This window comes from Saimiri boliviensis, chromosome 6 (assembly GCF_048565385.1).
Source record: "Saimiri boliviensis isolate mSaiBol1 chromosome 6, mSaiBol1.pri, whole genome shotgun sequence".
Classification (NCBI taxonomy): Eukaryota; Metazoa; Chordata; class Mammalia; order Primates; family Cebidae; genus Saimiri; species Saimiri boliviensis.
The window spans coordinates 54,562,872-54,579,658 of NC_133454.1; the positions used below are offsets into that span (position 1 = coordinate 54,562,872).

A 16,787-nucleotide genomic window follows, 5' to 3' on the forward strand; every position below is an offset into this window, starting at 1 on the left:
ATTGAAATAAAGATATAAATGTGATAAAGTATTAACAGTTAGTGAATCTGGGTGAAAAAGTATAGGGGAATTTTTAGAATTCTTGGGGTTTTCCTGCAAATCTGAAATTATTAAAAACACAATTTTTATTTTATTTTATTTACTTATCTTTGAGACAGAGTCTCGCTCTTGTCCCCCAGGCTAGGGTGCAGTGGTGCGATCTCGGCTCACTGCAACCTCCGCCTCCTGGGGGTCAAGGGGTCAAGCGATTCCCCTGCCTCAGCCTCCCGAGTAGCTGGGACTAACAGGTGCCCAGTACCAGGCCCAGCTAATTTTTTGTGTTTTTAGTAGAGACTGGGGTCTCACCATCAGTCAGGCTGGTCTCAAACTCCTGACCTCAGGTGATCCGCCCACCTCGGCCTCCCAAAGTGCTGGGATTACAGGTATGATCCACTGCCCCGGGCAAAAGAACAATTTTTTAATCAAATCACCATCCAATCTAATTCCATCTCCATCTACTACAGATGTGATCGTGGATAAGCCATAAACCTTTCAGAAACTCTAGAAAGTAGCTACTAGTAGTATTATGGTAGGATTACTATTAAAGCGAAACTATAAAAATAAATACGATCATCAGACCATGACGCCTTTTCAGCGAAATAAGGGGCAAGGGTCTTGGGCAAACGAGGATGCGGAAGATGCTCTGGGATGCCTCCCTTCCGGATCCCCGGGTCCTTGACCCCCAGCATGCAAGGGGCAGGGTTGAGGAGGGACCTCTTAGGCGTTCCTCCAAGAGGTCCTGAGGAGATAAAAGGCGTCAAAAGGGCCCCTCCACACCTGAGCTGCCGCCAAGCTCACTCAATAGGAGCCGGCGCATTGGAGGAGGCGCCTGCGAGGGTCGCTCCTCAGCCGCCGCCGCGACCCCACTCCACGCCCCCACTCCTCGTCGCAGCGCCTCTGCCCGCCCGGAAGGTGGACGTGAAGCTCCAACACCTCGACTTCTGGGCCAGCCTCCATGGCCAGGTCCCGGGACTGCTGGACTGGGACATGGGGAATGAGCTCTTTCTGGCCTTCACCACATCTCACCTCCCCTTAGCCGAGCAGAAACGTGAGTAGCGGGTCGGGGGCGGCGGGGCGGCTTCCCAGCCTTGCCCCCACCTCACGGGAAGGCTTTGGGGGGGCGCCCAGGCTTAGCTCCTCCGCCGCCGCCCCGCCCCCACTCGCGAACTCCACTTGGGAGTTGGGTGGGGGGGTTCGTTCCTGCCTTAATTGGAATCTCCCCAAGGGCAGCTGGTCTCACCTAAAAACCGAGGCTTTCAACTCGAGGTCGCCCGCCAGGCTCCTAGAACGTTCCAAGGCCCCTTCTGGGTCTTTGCTCCGTGGCGCTGGTCGCCATTTGCCATACTGTATATTTCAGTTACTTTTCTGTCTCTTAAAAAAAAAACAGGCCTAATCGTTTTGTCCATGGCTGTATTCCTAATATATTGCCTGACGTCTAGAAGTTCTCCGTACTTGCCGAATGCTTGGTTGACCATCATGAGCTTTTAGGTTTAATTTTTCTTCTTTGGACCTCAGGTGTGGAGAGTTGAGGTAATCACGCCTCACATTCCTGGTACCTTTTTGCCTACAAGGCCCTTGGATTAACTCTTTATTTTCTTCTTTTTTTTTTTCTAATTTATTTTTTTAATACGCAGTCTCTCTCTGTGGCCCAGGCTGGAGTGCAGTGGCGCCATCTCTGCTCACTGCAACCTCCGCCCCCCGGTATCAAGCGATTTGCCTCAGCCTCGCGAGTAGCCTGGATTGCAGGCGGGCGCCGCCACTCCCTGTTAATTTTTGTATTTTTAGTAGAGGCAGGGTTTCACCATGTTGTCCAGGCCAATGTCGTCCTCCCAAAGTGCTCGGATTGTAGGCTTGAGCCTCCGCCCCCGGCTTTAACTCTTCCTTTTGCCCCTTAAGTCTCCACCCCTTCTTCCATTACCTCCACCCCTCCCGTTACCAACCCTAATCCATTTAACGTCTGTTTTCTCCATTCATTGGTTTTGAGAGCTATTGTTCTGGGTTGGTAAATTTAGGCCTGGTTCATTATTTCTGATTATTATTGTTAGTTTTTTGTTTTTTTTTTTTTAAGACTAGTCAAGTGCTGTAGTGAGAAGGAAGAAAAGACTAGAACAAGGAGTTATTGTAGTATTCTATGGGCTGCATATCCCACATTTGACATTTTAATTTTCTTTACACCTAGATTGCTTCCAACTCTTTGCCACCATAATTAGTGCTAGTGGACATTCTTACATGTTTCTTCATTCAATAAATATGTATTTTGCACCTCCAGTTGACCTGGTACTGATCTAGACACTCATGATACACAGTGGACAAAACAGACAGGGAACCTTACATTCTACCAGGGGCAGACACATAATCCACATAATAAACAGGTAGATCATATAGTATGCGATAATCTGTGATGGCAAAAGAACAGGAGAAGTAGACTCAGGAATAGGGGAAGCGAGTGGTGGCAGCTACAGTTTTTTTGTTTTTGACATGGAATCTCACTCTGTCACAGTGGCACAATCTCGGCTCACTGCACCCTCCACCTCCCAGGTTCAAGTGATTCTCGTGCCTCAGGCTCCTGAGTAGCTGGGATCACAGGCATGTGCCACCCCGCCCAGCTAATTTTTATATTTTTAGTAGAGATAGGATTTCACCATGTTGGCCAGGCTGGTCTTGAACTCCCAACCTCAGGTGATCCGCCCACCTTGGCCTCCAAAGTGCTGGGATTACAGGCATGAGCCACCACGCCCCTCCTAAGGCTGGTCTTAAATTCCTGGCCTCAAGTGATCTGACTGCCTTGGCCTCCCAAAGTGCTGGGATTACAGGCATGAGCTACCACGCCTGGCCACAACTACAGTTTTAAATAAGATTGTGGGATTGAATTTAATTGGGAACATAATATTTGAGCAAAGAGTTGACAGTTACTTGAGGCCAATTCTCCATATCTTTTGTTTTGTTTTGTTTTTTGAGATGTGGAGTCTCACTCTGTCTCCAGGCTGGAATGCAGTGGTGTGGTCTCGGCTCACTGCAACCACCACCTCCTGTGTTCAAGCTATTCTCCTGCCTCATCTTCCCAAGTAGCTGGGACTACAAAGGCGGGAGGTGGAGGAGCGCACCTAGAGGGTGTTTGAAGGGAAAGTGGTAAGGAGGTCAGTAAGGCTGGCTGACAGTAAATAAAGAGCTCTGAAGGGTGTGGTTAAGAGCAGGAATGCCTGTCTTCTAACAACTTGAGGGTTGACTTTGAGTCAGATAAGGAATGGTTTTAAGGTTTTGAGATGGGCTCTTTTGCTCAGGCTGGAGTGCAGTGGCACAATTATCTCTAGGCTCAAGCAGTGTTCCCACCTTAGTCCTCAAAGTAGCTGCAACCACAGGCATGGGGCACCACACTGGCTAACTTTTTTATTATTTGTAGAGATTGTGAGGGTTGGGGGGGGGTCCCCTCTATGTTGCCCAGGCTGGTCTTGAACTCCTAGACTCAAGCAATCCTCCTACCTCCCAAATTGATTAGAGGAGTGACATGCTCTCAGAGTCTGCTTCATGAGTGTGTGACCCATGCAGTTGCCTAGGTGCCTGTATTTGGTTTAATACTCTGCTATCACTGTCTTGAAATTTTTAATTTTCAACAAGGAGCCCCATGTTTTCTTTACTAGACCCTACAGATTATGTGGCTAGTGTTAAAATGCACTTGCTGAATGAAGAGACCCCTCAAACAGGCTTTGTGTGAACAACATGGCTGTTTATTCACCTGGGTGCAGGCAGGCTGAGGCCGGAAAAAGGGCATCATTGAAGGCAGTGGGATAGGAGTTGGTTTTATAGGTTTGGAGTGGGCAGTGGAAAGTTACAGAAGTTACAGTTGGCAGTGTTTTGCAAGCTGGGAGGGGGTCATAGGGGTTGGTCAAGATCGGTTATAAAGTTCTATGGCCTGATCAATTAGGGTGGGAATAAGGAACAATAGATAATATCTCAATGTTAAGTAGGTGCCGCAGAGGTTGATCATTTCTTCAGTCTTCCAGTTACTTTAGATTTTCCAAGAACCTATCTGGAGTATCAGTGCAAGTCACAGAGGTTAACATGGTGTCCATTGCACTGTCAGCCGGCCTAAAAGACCTTACAGCTAGTCCTGCATGATCTATATTTGAAAAAAACACTCTGGCTGTTGTGTCACGGGTAGACTATGGATGTACAGAGACTAGGAGGCTGCAGTAGTAATCCAGACAAGAGATGATGGTAGATTGGGCCAGGTTAATAGCAGGGAGAACCAGCTAGATATGCTGATGGATTGGATATGGTGTATAAGACAGACAATTGAGTATGAGCCTTTCCAAGTGTTTTGACCTAGAGGAATGATGAGGTTGCCTTGTGCTGCGAGTGGGAGACACGTTTAGGAAATAAGATCAGGAGTTCTGTTCTGGATATGCTGAGCTGGAAATTCTTAGACATCCAAGTAGAAGTGTTGAGTCTGCAGTTGGATAGGTGAGCTTGGAGTTCTGGAGAGAGGTGGGGACTGCAGTTGTTAATTTTGGGTCTTTTGGTATATGAGTGGAACTTAAGGGTTAAGAATAGAGGAGGAACAAGAATGAGCCCTAGGGGCAGTCCATTGTAAAGAGATTGGAGAGCAAAAAAGACCATTGAGAATCAAAACTAGGGGGTCTGTTGTGTCCTGGAAACCAAGTGGAAAAAGCCTTTCAAGGAGGGGTTGGTCAATGAATAGAATGTAAGTGATGACTGGATTTAACTAAGAGAGGTTCCTGGTTAGTGGTTTTCGTAAGTGTTAGAATGAAAAACCTGACTTTGGGGGGTTTAAGAATGAAAGAAGGGGGCGGGGCACGGTGGCTCACACCTGTAATCCCAGCACTTTGGGAGGTGGAGGTGGGTGGATCACGAGGTCAAGAGATCGAGACCATACTGGTCAACATGGTGAAACCCGGTCTCTACTAAAAATACAAAAAATTAGCTGGGCATGGTAGTGCATGCCTGTAATCCCAGCTACTCAGGAGGCTGAGGCAGGAGAATTGCCTGAACCCAGGAGGTGGAGGTTTTGGTGAGCCGAGATCACGCCATTGCACTCCAGCCTGGGTAACAAGAGCGAAACTCCATCTCAAAAAAAATAAATAAATAAAAGACGGGCAAGCCGTGGCTCACGCCTGTAATCCCAGCACTTTGGGAGGCTGAGGCTGGTGGATCACCTGAGGTCAGGAGTTTGAGACCAGCCTTGCCAACACAGTAAAACCCCATCTTTAAAAAATAAAATTAAAATTAAAAAAATAAAAGAATGGAAGGAAGAGAAGTAGAGACAAAGTAGAAGCAATGTGTTAATGCCTCAACAGGAAACAAGATGGGAGAATTTTTTTCTTTATTTTTGTATTTTAGAGACAGGGTCTCCATCTGGTCCTCATGCTGGAGTGCAGTGGCATGAGCACAGCTCACTGCAGACTTGAGTAGCCTTAAACTCCTAGGCTCAAGTGATCCTCCTAGCCTCAGCTCTCCAAAAGAGGCTGGAATTGAGCCGGCCGCGGTGGCTCAAGCCTGTAATCCCAGCACTTTGGGAGGCCGAGGTGGGTGGATCACGAGGTCAAGAGATCGAGACCATCCTGGTCAACATGGTGAAACCCTGTCTCTACTAAAAATACTAAAAATTAGCTGGGCATGGTGGTGCGTGCCTGTAATCCCAGCTACTCAGGAGGCTGAGGCAGGAGAATTGCCTGAACCCAGGAGGCGGAGGTTGCGGTGAGCCGAGGTCGCGCCATTGCACTCCAGCCTGGGCAACAAGAGCGAAACTCAGTCTCAAAAAAAAAAAAAAAAAAGAGGCTGGAATTACAAGCATGAGCCACTGCACCTGGTCCCTAAAATGGGAGAATTAACAGCAAGTTTGCATGCTGAAGAGAATGACCCAACAAAGACAAAAATTAGGGACACAGGAAAGACGGGGGAAGATTTGTGGAACATTTTCCTTGAAAAAGCTCAGGGGGTATCTGTGCCAAAGTAAGACACAGACATACAGAGACATTATCTTTGGTTTGCACTGAGATCATCAGTCCATTGATCCTATCACCTTTTCACTGTTTCAGTCACTTGATGTGTTCACCCTTATTCAACTAACGTGAATCCCATGGTCAAATACTATGCAGGTTCCTTGGAGCACTTTGTTGGCCAAACCACAACCCTGACTAAATCCAACTCTGCCAAACAAATGTGCCAAAACCATAGTTCAGTGGACTTCTGATCTCAGTGGGATCTTAGCTGGGGTTGAGGGAGTAAGCCAGAAAGACACAAGGTGGTGCCTTTTTATATGGTGCATAAATGAGGTTACGGAGAGGTTGCAGTTGTTGGTTTAGGACAGGCGTCCCCAAAGTACGGCCCACAGGCCACATGTGGCCCCCTGAGGCCATTTATCCGGCCCCCCCGCCGCACTTCAGGAAGGGGCACCTCTTTCATTGGTGGTCAGTGAGAGGAGCACAGTATGTGGCGGCCCTCCAACGGTCTGAGGGACAGCGAACTGGCCCCCTGTGTAAAAAGTCTGGGGACGCCTGGTTTAGGATATGACTGAGGGAGTGTCTACAGTAGAATAGAAGTCAGATTTCCCGGAGATGAGTTCAATAAATAGCAAAGATCATATTTTTGTTTTTGAAACAAGGTCTGGCTTTGTTGCCCAAGCTGGACTGCAATGGCGTGAGCGTGGCTCACTGCAGCCTCCCCTTTCCTGCTCAAGCCATCCTTCTACTTCAGCCTTCTGAGTAGCTGGGACTACAGGCTCGTACCACCACACTTGGCTAGATTATTGTTATCGTTGTATTTTTTTATAGTGATGGGGTTTCACCATGTTGCACAGGCTGATTTCAAACTCCTGAACCCAAGCAATCCGCCTGCCTAAGCCTCTTATAGTGCTGGGATTATAGACATGAGCCATCACACCTGGCCAACAGCCAAGATTTAAGGCAGGAGTCATACTGGAGAGTGATAGTAAGTCAGGAGCTAAACCAGTAGATGATGGTAACAATGGAGATTGATTAGTCTCTTTTCCTTTTTTTTTTTTTTTTTTTTTTTTTTTTTTTGAGACGGAGTTTCGCTCTTGTTACCCAGGCTGGAGTGCAATGGCGCAATCTCGGCTCACCGCAACCTCCGCCTCCTGGGTTCAGGCAATTCTCCTGCCTCAGCCTCCTGAATAGCTGGGATTACAGGCACGCGCCACCATGCCCAGCTAATTTTTTGTATTTTTAGTAGAGACGGGTTTCACCATGTTGACCAGGGTGGTCTGGATCTCTTGACCTTGTGATCCACCCGCCTCGGCCTCCCAAAGTGCTGGGATTACAGGCTTGAGCCACTGCGCCCGGCCTTCTCTTTTCCTTTTTAAAAAATTTTTGCTTTGTTTTATTTTTTGAGATTGATTAGTATCTAAGTTCTTCTATTAACTTGAATCTATGCATCCAAGAGCAGACAGTAAGCTATAGTACATTGTAGTCCTACCTGATTGTGCTTAACAATGGCTGTTCCAGTTGATACTCAGAACTGCAGTATAAGAGATTCTATTTCCTTTGCATATTTCTCCAGACTTTGTACTATCTTTATAATTCTAGTTGATTTGATTGATGTAAAGTGTTATTTCATTATCTTACTGTGTTTTTTCTTATTACTAATAGTGCTGAGCACCTTATTAGCCATTCAGTTATACCCTCCTTGTGAATGCTGATTCGTATTATTTGCCCATTTGTAAGTTTGTGTTGGCCTTTTACATATTGATTTGTAGGAGCTCTCTATATATTAGAGAACCTAGAAATTCGGGTTGAAGTTTTGCTGTCTATTGATTTTTTTTTTTTTTTTTTGCTTATGGTGATTTTTAGTATGTAGAACTTTTTTGAGAAGGAGTCTCGCTTTTTTTTCTTTTTTCTTTTTTTTTAACCTTAGGAGTCTCGCTTTTTGAGAGTCTTGCTCTGTCACCCAGGCTGGAGTGCAGTGGCACAGTCTCAGCTCACTTCAACCTCTGCCTCTCAGGTTCAAGTGATTCTTCTGCCTCAGCCTCCCAAGTAGCTGGGACTACAGGTACGCATCACCACGCCCGGCTAATTTTTTGTACTTTTAGCAGAGATGGAGTTTTGCCATGTTGGTAAGGTTGGTCTTGAACTCTTGACCTCAAGTGATTCACCTGCCTTGGCCTCCCAAAGTGCTGGGTTTACAGGTACACACCACTGCACCTGGCCAGACTTTAATTTTTGTACTATAATATGTGCATAAAATTATAGATTAGGCCGGGCGCGGTGGCTCAAGCCTGTAATCCCAGCACTTTGGGAGGCCGAGGCGGGTGGATCACGAGGTCGAGAGATCGAGACCATCCTGGTCAACATTGTGAAACCCCGTCTCTACTAAAAATACAAAAAACTAGCTGGGCGTGGTGGCGCGTGCCTGTAATCCCAGCTACTCAGGAGGCTGAGGCAGGAGAATTGCCTGAACCCAGGAGGCGGAGGTTGCGGTGAGCCGAGATCGTGCCATTGCACTCCAGCCTGGGTAACAAGAGCGAAACTCCGTTTCAAAAAAAAAATATATATATATATATAGATTAATTTTGAGGGTAACTGGCATCTTAATAGTATGTATTATGAGTCTTTGTTCAAGTCTTTTCTTTTTTTTCTTTTTTTTTTTTTTTGAGACGGAGTTTCGCTCTCCTTACCCAGGCTGGAGTGCAATGGCGCGATCTCAGCTCACGGCAACCTCCGCCTCCTGGGTTCAGGCAATTCTCCTGCCTCAGCCTCCTGAGTAGCTGGGATTACAGGCACGAGCCACCATGCCCAGCTAACTTTCTGTATTTTTAGTAGAGACGGGGTTTCACCATGTTGACCAGGATGGTCTCGATCTCTTGACCTCGTGATCCACCGGCCTCGGCCTCCCAAAGTGCTGGGATTACAGGCTTGAGCCACCGCGCCCGGCCCAAGTCTTTTCTTTATTTAAGAGCTGATATGGGAGGATTACTTGAGCTGGGAGGTGGAGATTGCAGTGAGCCAGTGTCACACCACTGCCCTCCAGCACGGGCAACCAAGTAAGACCCCATCTCAAAAAAAAAAACCCCAAGTTTTATGTCTTTTGCTACTTTTTCCTTTTTTGAGTACTACGTTGAATATTAGCAACATAATGGGCATCCTCTCTAATTACTGAGCTCTCCTATAAGTATATCATCGGCCCCTTCTGAGATTGTTAAGCAGATTACTTCCAGGAGTTGAGCCAGGAGTTGAGGTGGAAGTCACCATTGCAGATGCTTAAGTCAGCTATTTTGATAAATTGATTACCAGCTGTTAAAAAAAAGATTACAGGACCGGGTGCGGTGGCTCAAGCCTGTAATCCGAGCACTTTGGGAGGCCGAGGCGGGTGGATCACAAGGTCAAGAGATCGAGACCATCCTGGTCAACATGGTGAAACCCCGTCTCTACTAAAAATCTAAAAAATTAGCTGGGCATGGTGGCGTGTGCCTGTAATCCCAGCTACTCAGGAGGCTGAGGCAGGAGAATTGCCTGAACCCAGGAGGCGGAGGTTGCGGTGAGCCGAGGTCGCGCCATTGCACTCCAGCCTGGGTAACAAGAGCGAAACTCTTCTCAAAAAAAAAAAAAAAAAAAAAAAAAAAAGATTACAGGAAGGCCAGGCATGGTAGCTCACAGCTGTAATCCCAAAATTCTGGGAGCCCAAGGCAGGACGATCACTTGAGCCCAGGGGTTTGAGACCAGGCCAGGCAATATAGCGAGACCTTCATCTCTATAAAAAATACAAAGATTAGCTGGACATAGTGGCGTGCACCTGCAGTCCCAGCTACTTGGGAGGCTGAGGTGGGAGGATCTCTTGAGCACACCACTGCACTCCCGTGTGTGCGACAGAGTGAGACTCTGTCTCAAAAGAAAACAAGAATACAGAAGTAAGAGCAAGAAGATGGAATTCAGTTTTAGAAACAAGTTTGAAGTGCCTGTGGGCTACCCAAGTAAAGATATCCAGTAGGTAGTTCTCCTTAAAGTTTAGCACAGAAGGCTAGGCTAGAGGTGAAAATTTGAGAGCTCTACATTTTTATAGGTGTTAACGGAAGCCACAGGCATGCTTGAGATCATTCAGGGATGCTATATGTAGAGTGAGAAGAAACGAATGCAGAGGGGAATGAGAACGTCAGAGAGGTAAAGGGAAAACCGGTAGAATATGATGTAAACTCTCCAGGCAGGGTCCACAACCTTCTCTCAGAGAAGCCTTAAGGTCTGGAATCCTAGGGTCACAAAGGGATATCCTAGGATGTTTGACTTTCTTTCTTTTTGCCAGTTGCCAGGTATAAACTCCGAATTGTTAAGCCACCAAAATTACCTCTAGAGAAAAAACCCAACCCTGATAAGGATGGTAAGTATTGAGTTCTCTGATGTGTTTCTGTGGCCTGGGCTGGAGACTGGGGGCACCCAAAGCCAGTGGGCTGTGGCATACAATCTCCTTTTGTTCTGCACAGGTCCAGATTATGAGCCCAACCTGTGGATGTGGGTAAACCCTAACATCGTGTATCCCCCTGGAAAGCTGGAGGTCCCAGGACTTACGAAGAGGGAGGATCTGACAAGCACACTCCCCTCCTCTCAGTCATTCCAGAAGGAGGAAGATGTCAGCTGCTCAGAGCCCACAGGGGTGGAATCGCTGTCCCGGTCCTCCAGCGAGTGGTCGCCCCCTCGGAAGCGGTTTGCCTTTTCCCCCAGCATCTGGGAGGTATGGATTTCTGGGGGTGGGAGCCGGACTTGGGCAGTAGGTAAGGGGCATGGGAAGAGCTGTCACAGTTCTGCTCTCTAAGCCATAGCAAAAGGTGAATGGGTTTAGAAACTACCTACATGCTTGGGTTGGGGAGAAGCCCAGATGGTGGCCCTAGACCACCCCCCTTCTTGCCACTGCACCCTGGAGTAGAGGCCGAGGAGTCAGGACCAGTTCCTACTCTGTGCTCCTCTAGCTCACAGAAGAGGAGGAGGCTCAGGACCAGGAAGACAGCTCCTCTGTGGCTCTCCCATCCCCTCACAAAAGGGCCCCCCTCCAGAGTCGGAGGCTTCGGCAAGCCAACAGCCAGGCAGGGAGGCTCTGGTCCCGGCCCCCTCTCAATTACTTCCACCTAATTGCCCTGGCATTAAGAAACAGTTCCCCCTGTGGCCTCAACGTGCAACAGATCTACAGTTTCACTCGGTATGTGCCGGGGGCCCTGTGAGGAGGGGGAAGTGGGGGCCAGGGCCCCGGGCTGATGCCTTCCAATCCATCCCAGGCTCTGGGTTCCCTATCTGGGTCTGAGAGGAGGAGCATGTTCCCAGTTCCCTTTTCCCAGGCTCCTTTGTCCCCACATATGTACAAGAACATATCCATTCCCACCCCCTTTCACATTGAAAACATCCTCCAACCTTTTATGGCTTTTGTTCTTTTTTTTGTTGTCCTTTTTTTTTTTTTTTTTTTTTTAATTAGTTTTCAGTGCTCTTTGGGTATAGTTCTCTTTTAAGATATAAATTCACCTGGGTCAGGTAACAGTTTCCCCCCATCCCTCTGATGATCAGCCAGTCTAAAGTCAGGTTTCCCCAACAGTTCCCCACCTGCCTCTGCTAGAACTGGACTGCCTGGCACAGCTCCCTGCACCCCCAGGGGCCAGGGAGCTTAGTTGAAAAGGGTTTTCCATTTAGCTCAGATAGTTCTGCGCACAGGAGTATGAGGGAGGGAGTTTCTTGGGCTCTTTCCCAGTGTTAGGAGAAGTGCCTCATGTCTCAGGATACAAATCCTCAAATGGTCCATCCTCAACCAAGATTCCTCTTACAGGAGCTGCTTGGCCTGATTCTGCTTTGTTCATGCTGTGGTCCAAGCCCTAGGCCCTCGGAGGGAGGGCTCAGTTGAGCCATGCACCATGTGGATGCTTTGCCATGTGCTCAGTCAGCAAAGAGCAGCTCCAGGCCAACTTGGCAACTATCCCCCTGGAGAGAAGGGCTGAGGCCCCTTGCCCCTGGGTAGAACATGCTCCAGAAAAGGGCATTCCCCAAACATATCATGCCTTTCCTTACCTCTCCTCCCTGTCCACAGAAAGCACTTCCCCTTTTTCCGGACGGCCCCGGAAGGCTGGAAGAATACCGTCCGTCACAATCTCTGTTTCCGAGACAGCTTTGAGAAAGTGCCTGTCAGCAGCATGCAGGGTGGGGCCAGCACAAGGCCTCGATCTTGCCTCTGGAAGTTGACCGAGGAGGGACACCGCCGCTTTGTGGAGGAGGCCCGAGCCTTGGCTTCCACTCGACTGGAAAGTATCCAACAGTGCATGAGCCAGCCAGGTGTGAAGCCTTGTTGTGCGTGGGCCCAAGGGGAGGAGACCTGAAGTTCCTGACCCAAAGCTGAGTGTGGAAGCCTGGGTCACACCATGGGGGGCATCTTCTGTAGAAAACAAATAAAGTGGGGTACAGTGGCTCACGCCTGTAATCCCAGCCCTTTGGGAGGCTGAGGTGGATGGATCACCTGAGGCCAGGAGTTTGGGACCAGCCTGGCCAGCACAGTAAAATCCCATCTCTACTGAAAATACAAAAAATTAGCTGGGCATGGTGGTGCACACTGTTAGTCCCAGTTACTTGGGAGGCTGAGGCAGGAGAATTGCTTGAACCTGGCAGGTGGAGGTTGCAGTGAGCTGAGATTGCATCACTCCACTCCAGCCTGGGCAACAGACTGAGACTCTGTCTCAAAAAAAAAAAAGAAAAAGAAAAAAAAGAAACAGATTAGCAGTGATCTGAGACCCTCAGGTGATGCCTGCCTAAGATGAGACCTCCCCCACCAGTGTGGGAGGTAATGTGGCAAGAATCCATGGGCAAACAACTAAGGTGCAACTGGCCTTACCAAGCCCAGCAGCCTAGGCAACAGTGAGCACACAATGTGAGAAGTACAGTAATAGAGGTTATGTGCAAAGAGGACTTATACTTTCCCTGGAGCAGTGCAGGGACGCTTTAGAGAAGAGGTGGCATTTGAGCCATGAGTGAGAGAAGCAGATCACCTGCTGTGAGAGAGCATCCCAGGCCTAGGAAACAGCAACTGTGAAGCATAAACTCCTGAACTCTCTCCTTTTCTTACAGATGTGATGCCCTTTCTCTTTGACCTCTAACCCCAAGAAGTGAGAGCCAACTAATTCTTTATTAAATTTACCCTCAGCAGCCTTCTGTGTGTGTGTGTGTCTGTGGAGGTGGGGTCTCTGAGGATGGGGTTAAGGGTGGAGGTGGAGTTCAACTCCAAGGTTGGAGATGGGATGCCTTCAGCTGACAGATGCTCCTGAGGCAATGGGGCAGGTGCCTGCTGTGCAGCAAAGGGAGTCTACTTTTCTTGCCTCAAAGGAGGAAAATGTGCAGCCTTCTAAAGCATCTTGGAGCCATTTCCATTTTTCTAGGTTATGAAGATAATCTTGGCTGGGCGCGGTGGCTCACACCTGTAATCCCAGCACTTTGGGAGGCTGAGGTGGGTGGATCACCTGTGGTCAAGAGTTCAAGACTAGCCTGACCAACATGGTGAACCCGTCTCTACTAAAAATACAAATCTGCTTTGGCCTCAATTTGTCTACCTCATCTGCACTTTGTATACAACCTCATCGATGTCCACATTCTTGTTAACACCTCAGGAGTTTTGTTTTGTTTTGTTTTGTTTTTTTTTGCTTTTGTTCTTGGGTTTTTTGAGATGGAGTCTTATTCTGTTGCCCAGGCTGGAGTGTAATGGAGCCATCTCAGCTCACTCAGCTCACTGCAACTTCTGCCTCCCAGGTTCAAGTGATTGTCCTGCCTCAGCCTCCCAGTAGCTGGGCCTACAGGTGTGCACCACCACACCTGGCTAATTTTTGTATTTTAGTAGAGACAGGGTTTCATCACATGGCCCAAGCTGGTCTCAAACTTCTGAGCCCTGGCAATCCATCTGCCTTGGCCTCCCACAGTGCTAGAATACAAGCGAGAGTAACACCTGGCCAACATCAGGTTTAAGTTGCAAGTGGATCCAAAATGCAACAAATCAGAAGGAAAGTACAAAATACAGCCTTTGGGGAAAAAGGGACTGATAAAAATCTGCCTTTGCCCACTTTGGTCTCTAATAAATTCCTATACTTGTACCTAGTTTTCACTTATCAATTAATAAATTTTTGTTTGTTTTTGTGGTTCTTCTTCCTCAGCCTCCCAAGTAGCTGGGATTACAGGTGTGTGTACCACCACCCCCAGCTAATTTCTGTATTTTTAGTAGAGATGGGGTTTCACCATGTTGGTCAGGCTGGTCTTGAACTCTTGACCTCATGATCTGCCTGTCTCAGCCTCCCAAAGTGCTGGGATTACAGGCGTAGGCGTAATCTTTTTTTTTTTTTTTTTTGAGACAGAATGGCAATCCTGCTTACCACAACCTCTACCTCCCAGGTTCAAGTGATTCTCCCACCTCAGCCCCCTAAGTAGCTGGGACCACAGGCATGTGCCATCACATCCTGCTAATTTTTGTATTTTTAGTAGAGATGGTGTTTCACCATGTTGCCCAGGCTGGTCTTGTACTCCTGAGGTCAAGCAATCCACCCACCTCAGCCTCTCAAACCATTGGGATTACAGGCGTGAGCCACCACGCCTGGACTTCTTAGTGTTAAGCATTTTCACTATACTAGAACCTTGCCAGGTGTTAGGGATACAGCAAAGAAACTCAACTGGTTCCTCACAGTTTTCAGTCTAGATGAAAAGATACTAAACCAAAACACTAATGGTAATAAATATTACGTAAAGATTGGGTTATTGGCTGGTCTTGGTGGTTCACACCTGTAATCCCAGCACTCTGAGAGGCTGAAGCAGACAGATCACCTGAAGTCAGAAGTTCAAGACCAGCCTGACCAACATAGTGAAACCCCATCTCTACAAAAATACATAAATTAGCTGGGCATGATGGTGGGTGCTTGGAATCCCAGCTACTCAACGAGACTGAGGCAGGAGAATTGCTTGAACCTGGCAGGTGGAGGTTACAGGGAGCTGAGATGATGCCATTGAGCTCCAGCCTGGGTGACAGTGACGCTCTGTCTCAAAAACAAAAAAGATTGGGTTATTGTGAGAGAAAGCAATATTGGTATCTAAGGTAGATTGGAGGGAAGATCAGAGAGGACCCTTTCTAAGAAAGTGGCATTTTAGACTGGGCACAGTGGCTCACCCCTGTAATCCCAGGACTTTCGGAGGTAGAGGCAGGTGCATCACCTGAGGTCAAGAGTTCGAGACCAGCCTGATCAACATGGTGGAACCCTATATCTACTAAAAATACAAAAATTAGCAAGGCATGGTGGCAGGCGCCTGTGATCCCAACTACTTGGGAGGCTGAGGCAGGAGAATTGCTTGAACCCAGGAGGTGGAAGTTGAAGTGAGCTGAGATTGTGCCATTGCACTCCAGCCTGGGCAACAGAGCAAGACTCCAACTCAAAAAAAAAAAGCCGGGCGCGGTGGCTCAAGCCTGTAATCCTAGCACTTTGGGAGGCCAAGGCGGGCGGATCACAAGGTCAAGAGATCGAGACCATCCTGGTCAACATGGTGAAACCCCGTCTCTACTAAAAATACAAAAAATTAGCTGAGCATGGTGGCGCATGCCGGTAATCCCAGCTACTCGGGAGGCTGAGGCAGGAGAATTGCCTGAACCCAGGAGGCGGAGGTTGCGGTGAGCCGAGATCGTGCCATTGCACTCCAGCCTGGGTAACAAGAGCGAAACTCCGTCTCACAAAAAAAAAAAAAAAAAAGTGACATTTTAACCAAGACCTATAGTATGGGGAGAAGTTAGCCAGGCTGAAGAATGGGAAGGAAAAGCATTCTAATAGAGGCATTGGACTGGACAAAGCCCTGGAGGTAGAAACACATCTTGGCCTTTTGAGAAAATGGGGCTGAAACCATGGAAGACAGAATACACTAAACGAGGGCAGAAAGGTCCAAGGTGAAACTGGGAGAGGGGCAGGGACTAGACCAGGTATATTTTTCTAGGCGATGACAGGGGATTTGGATTTTTTTCAAATACAGTAGAAAGTAATTGAAGTAACTGACATAACCTGTTTGTTGTCATTGTTGTTAATCACAATTAGCCACTCATGAAAGTGGCTTGTCCGAGGGAAGCCAACATGGAAGCAGGAAGACCCATGAGGAGGTGACTGTGATAAATCAGGCCAGCTGGAGTATTAGTGGCAGTAGAGATGAAGACAGAAGAACAATTTGATGATATGTCGCAGAGGTAGAAAAAACAAGTCAATAGGATTGATTGCAGGAGGAGAAGACAAGAATGACTCTGAGGTTTTTGGCTGCAGAAAATAGGTGAATGGTGAGGAGAAGCAGCCTGCAGGAGTAGCAGGTTTAAGCCATTCTGTGTTTAGTATCTGTGAGACAAGGCCAGGCACAATGGCTCACACCTGTAATCCCAGCACTTGGGGAGGCAGAGGTGGGTGGGTCACTTGAGCCCAGGAGTTGGAAACCAGCATGGGCAACATGGTGAGACCTCCTCTCTATAAAATATAAAAAAATAGCTGGGGGTGGTGGTATGTGCCTGTGGTCCCAGCTACTTGGGAGGTTAAGGTGGGAAGATTGCTTGCGCCCATGGAGGCAAGGCTTCAGTGAGTCATAATTGTGCCACTGCACTCCAGCCTGAGTAGTGACAGAGTAAGATCCTGTCTCCAATTTAAAAAAAGGAATATGTGAGGTCAGGCATCGTGGCTCACACCTCTAATGCCAGCACTTTGGGAGGCCGAGGTGGAAGGATCACTTGAGGTCAGGAGTTTGAGACCAGCCTAGCCAACA

The 16,787-nt window shown here is 48.0% G+C and overlaps 1 protein-coding gene across 1 annotated transcript; it reads left to right on the forward strand.

Annotated features, from left to right (window-relative positions):
• The first annotated feature begins 852 nt into the window (after positions 1 to 852).
• On the forward strand, positions 853 to 13,177 carry FOXR1 (forkhead box R1). The gene is made up of 6 exons (XM_003923619.3): positions 853 to 1,087; positions 10,309 to 10,383; positions 10,487 to 10,734; positions 10,970 to 11,196; positions 12,070 to 12,311; positions 13,098 to 13,177. Exons 1-6 carry the CDS (start codon positions 1,027 to 1,029, stop codon positions 13,124 to 13,126), a joined length of 882 nt encoding a protein of 293 aa, XP_003923668.1. The 5' UTR covers positions 853 to 1,026; the 3' UTR covers positions 13,127 to 13,177.
• The last annotated feature ends 3,610 nt before the right edge of the window (positions 13,178 to 16,787 follow it).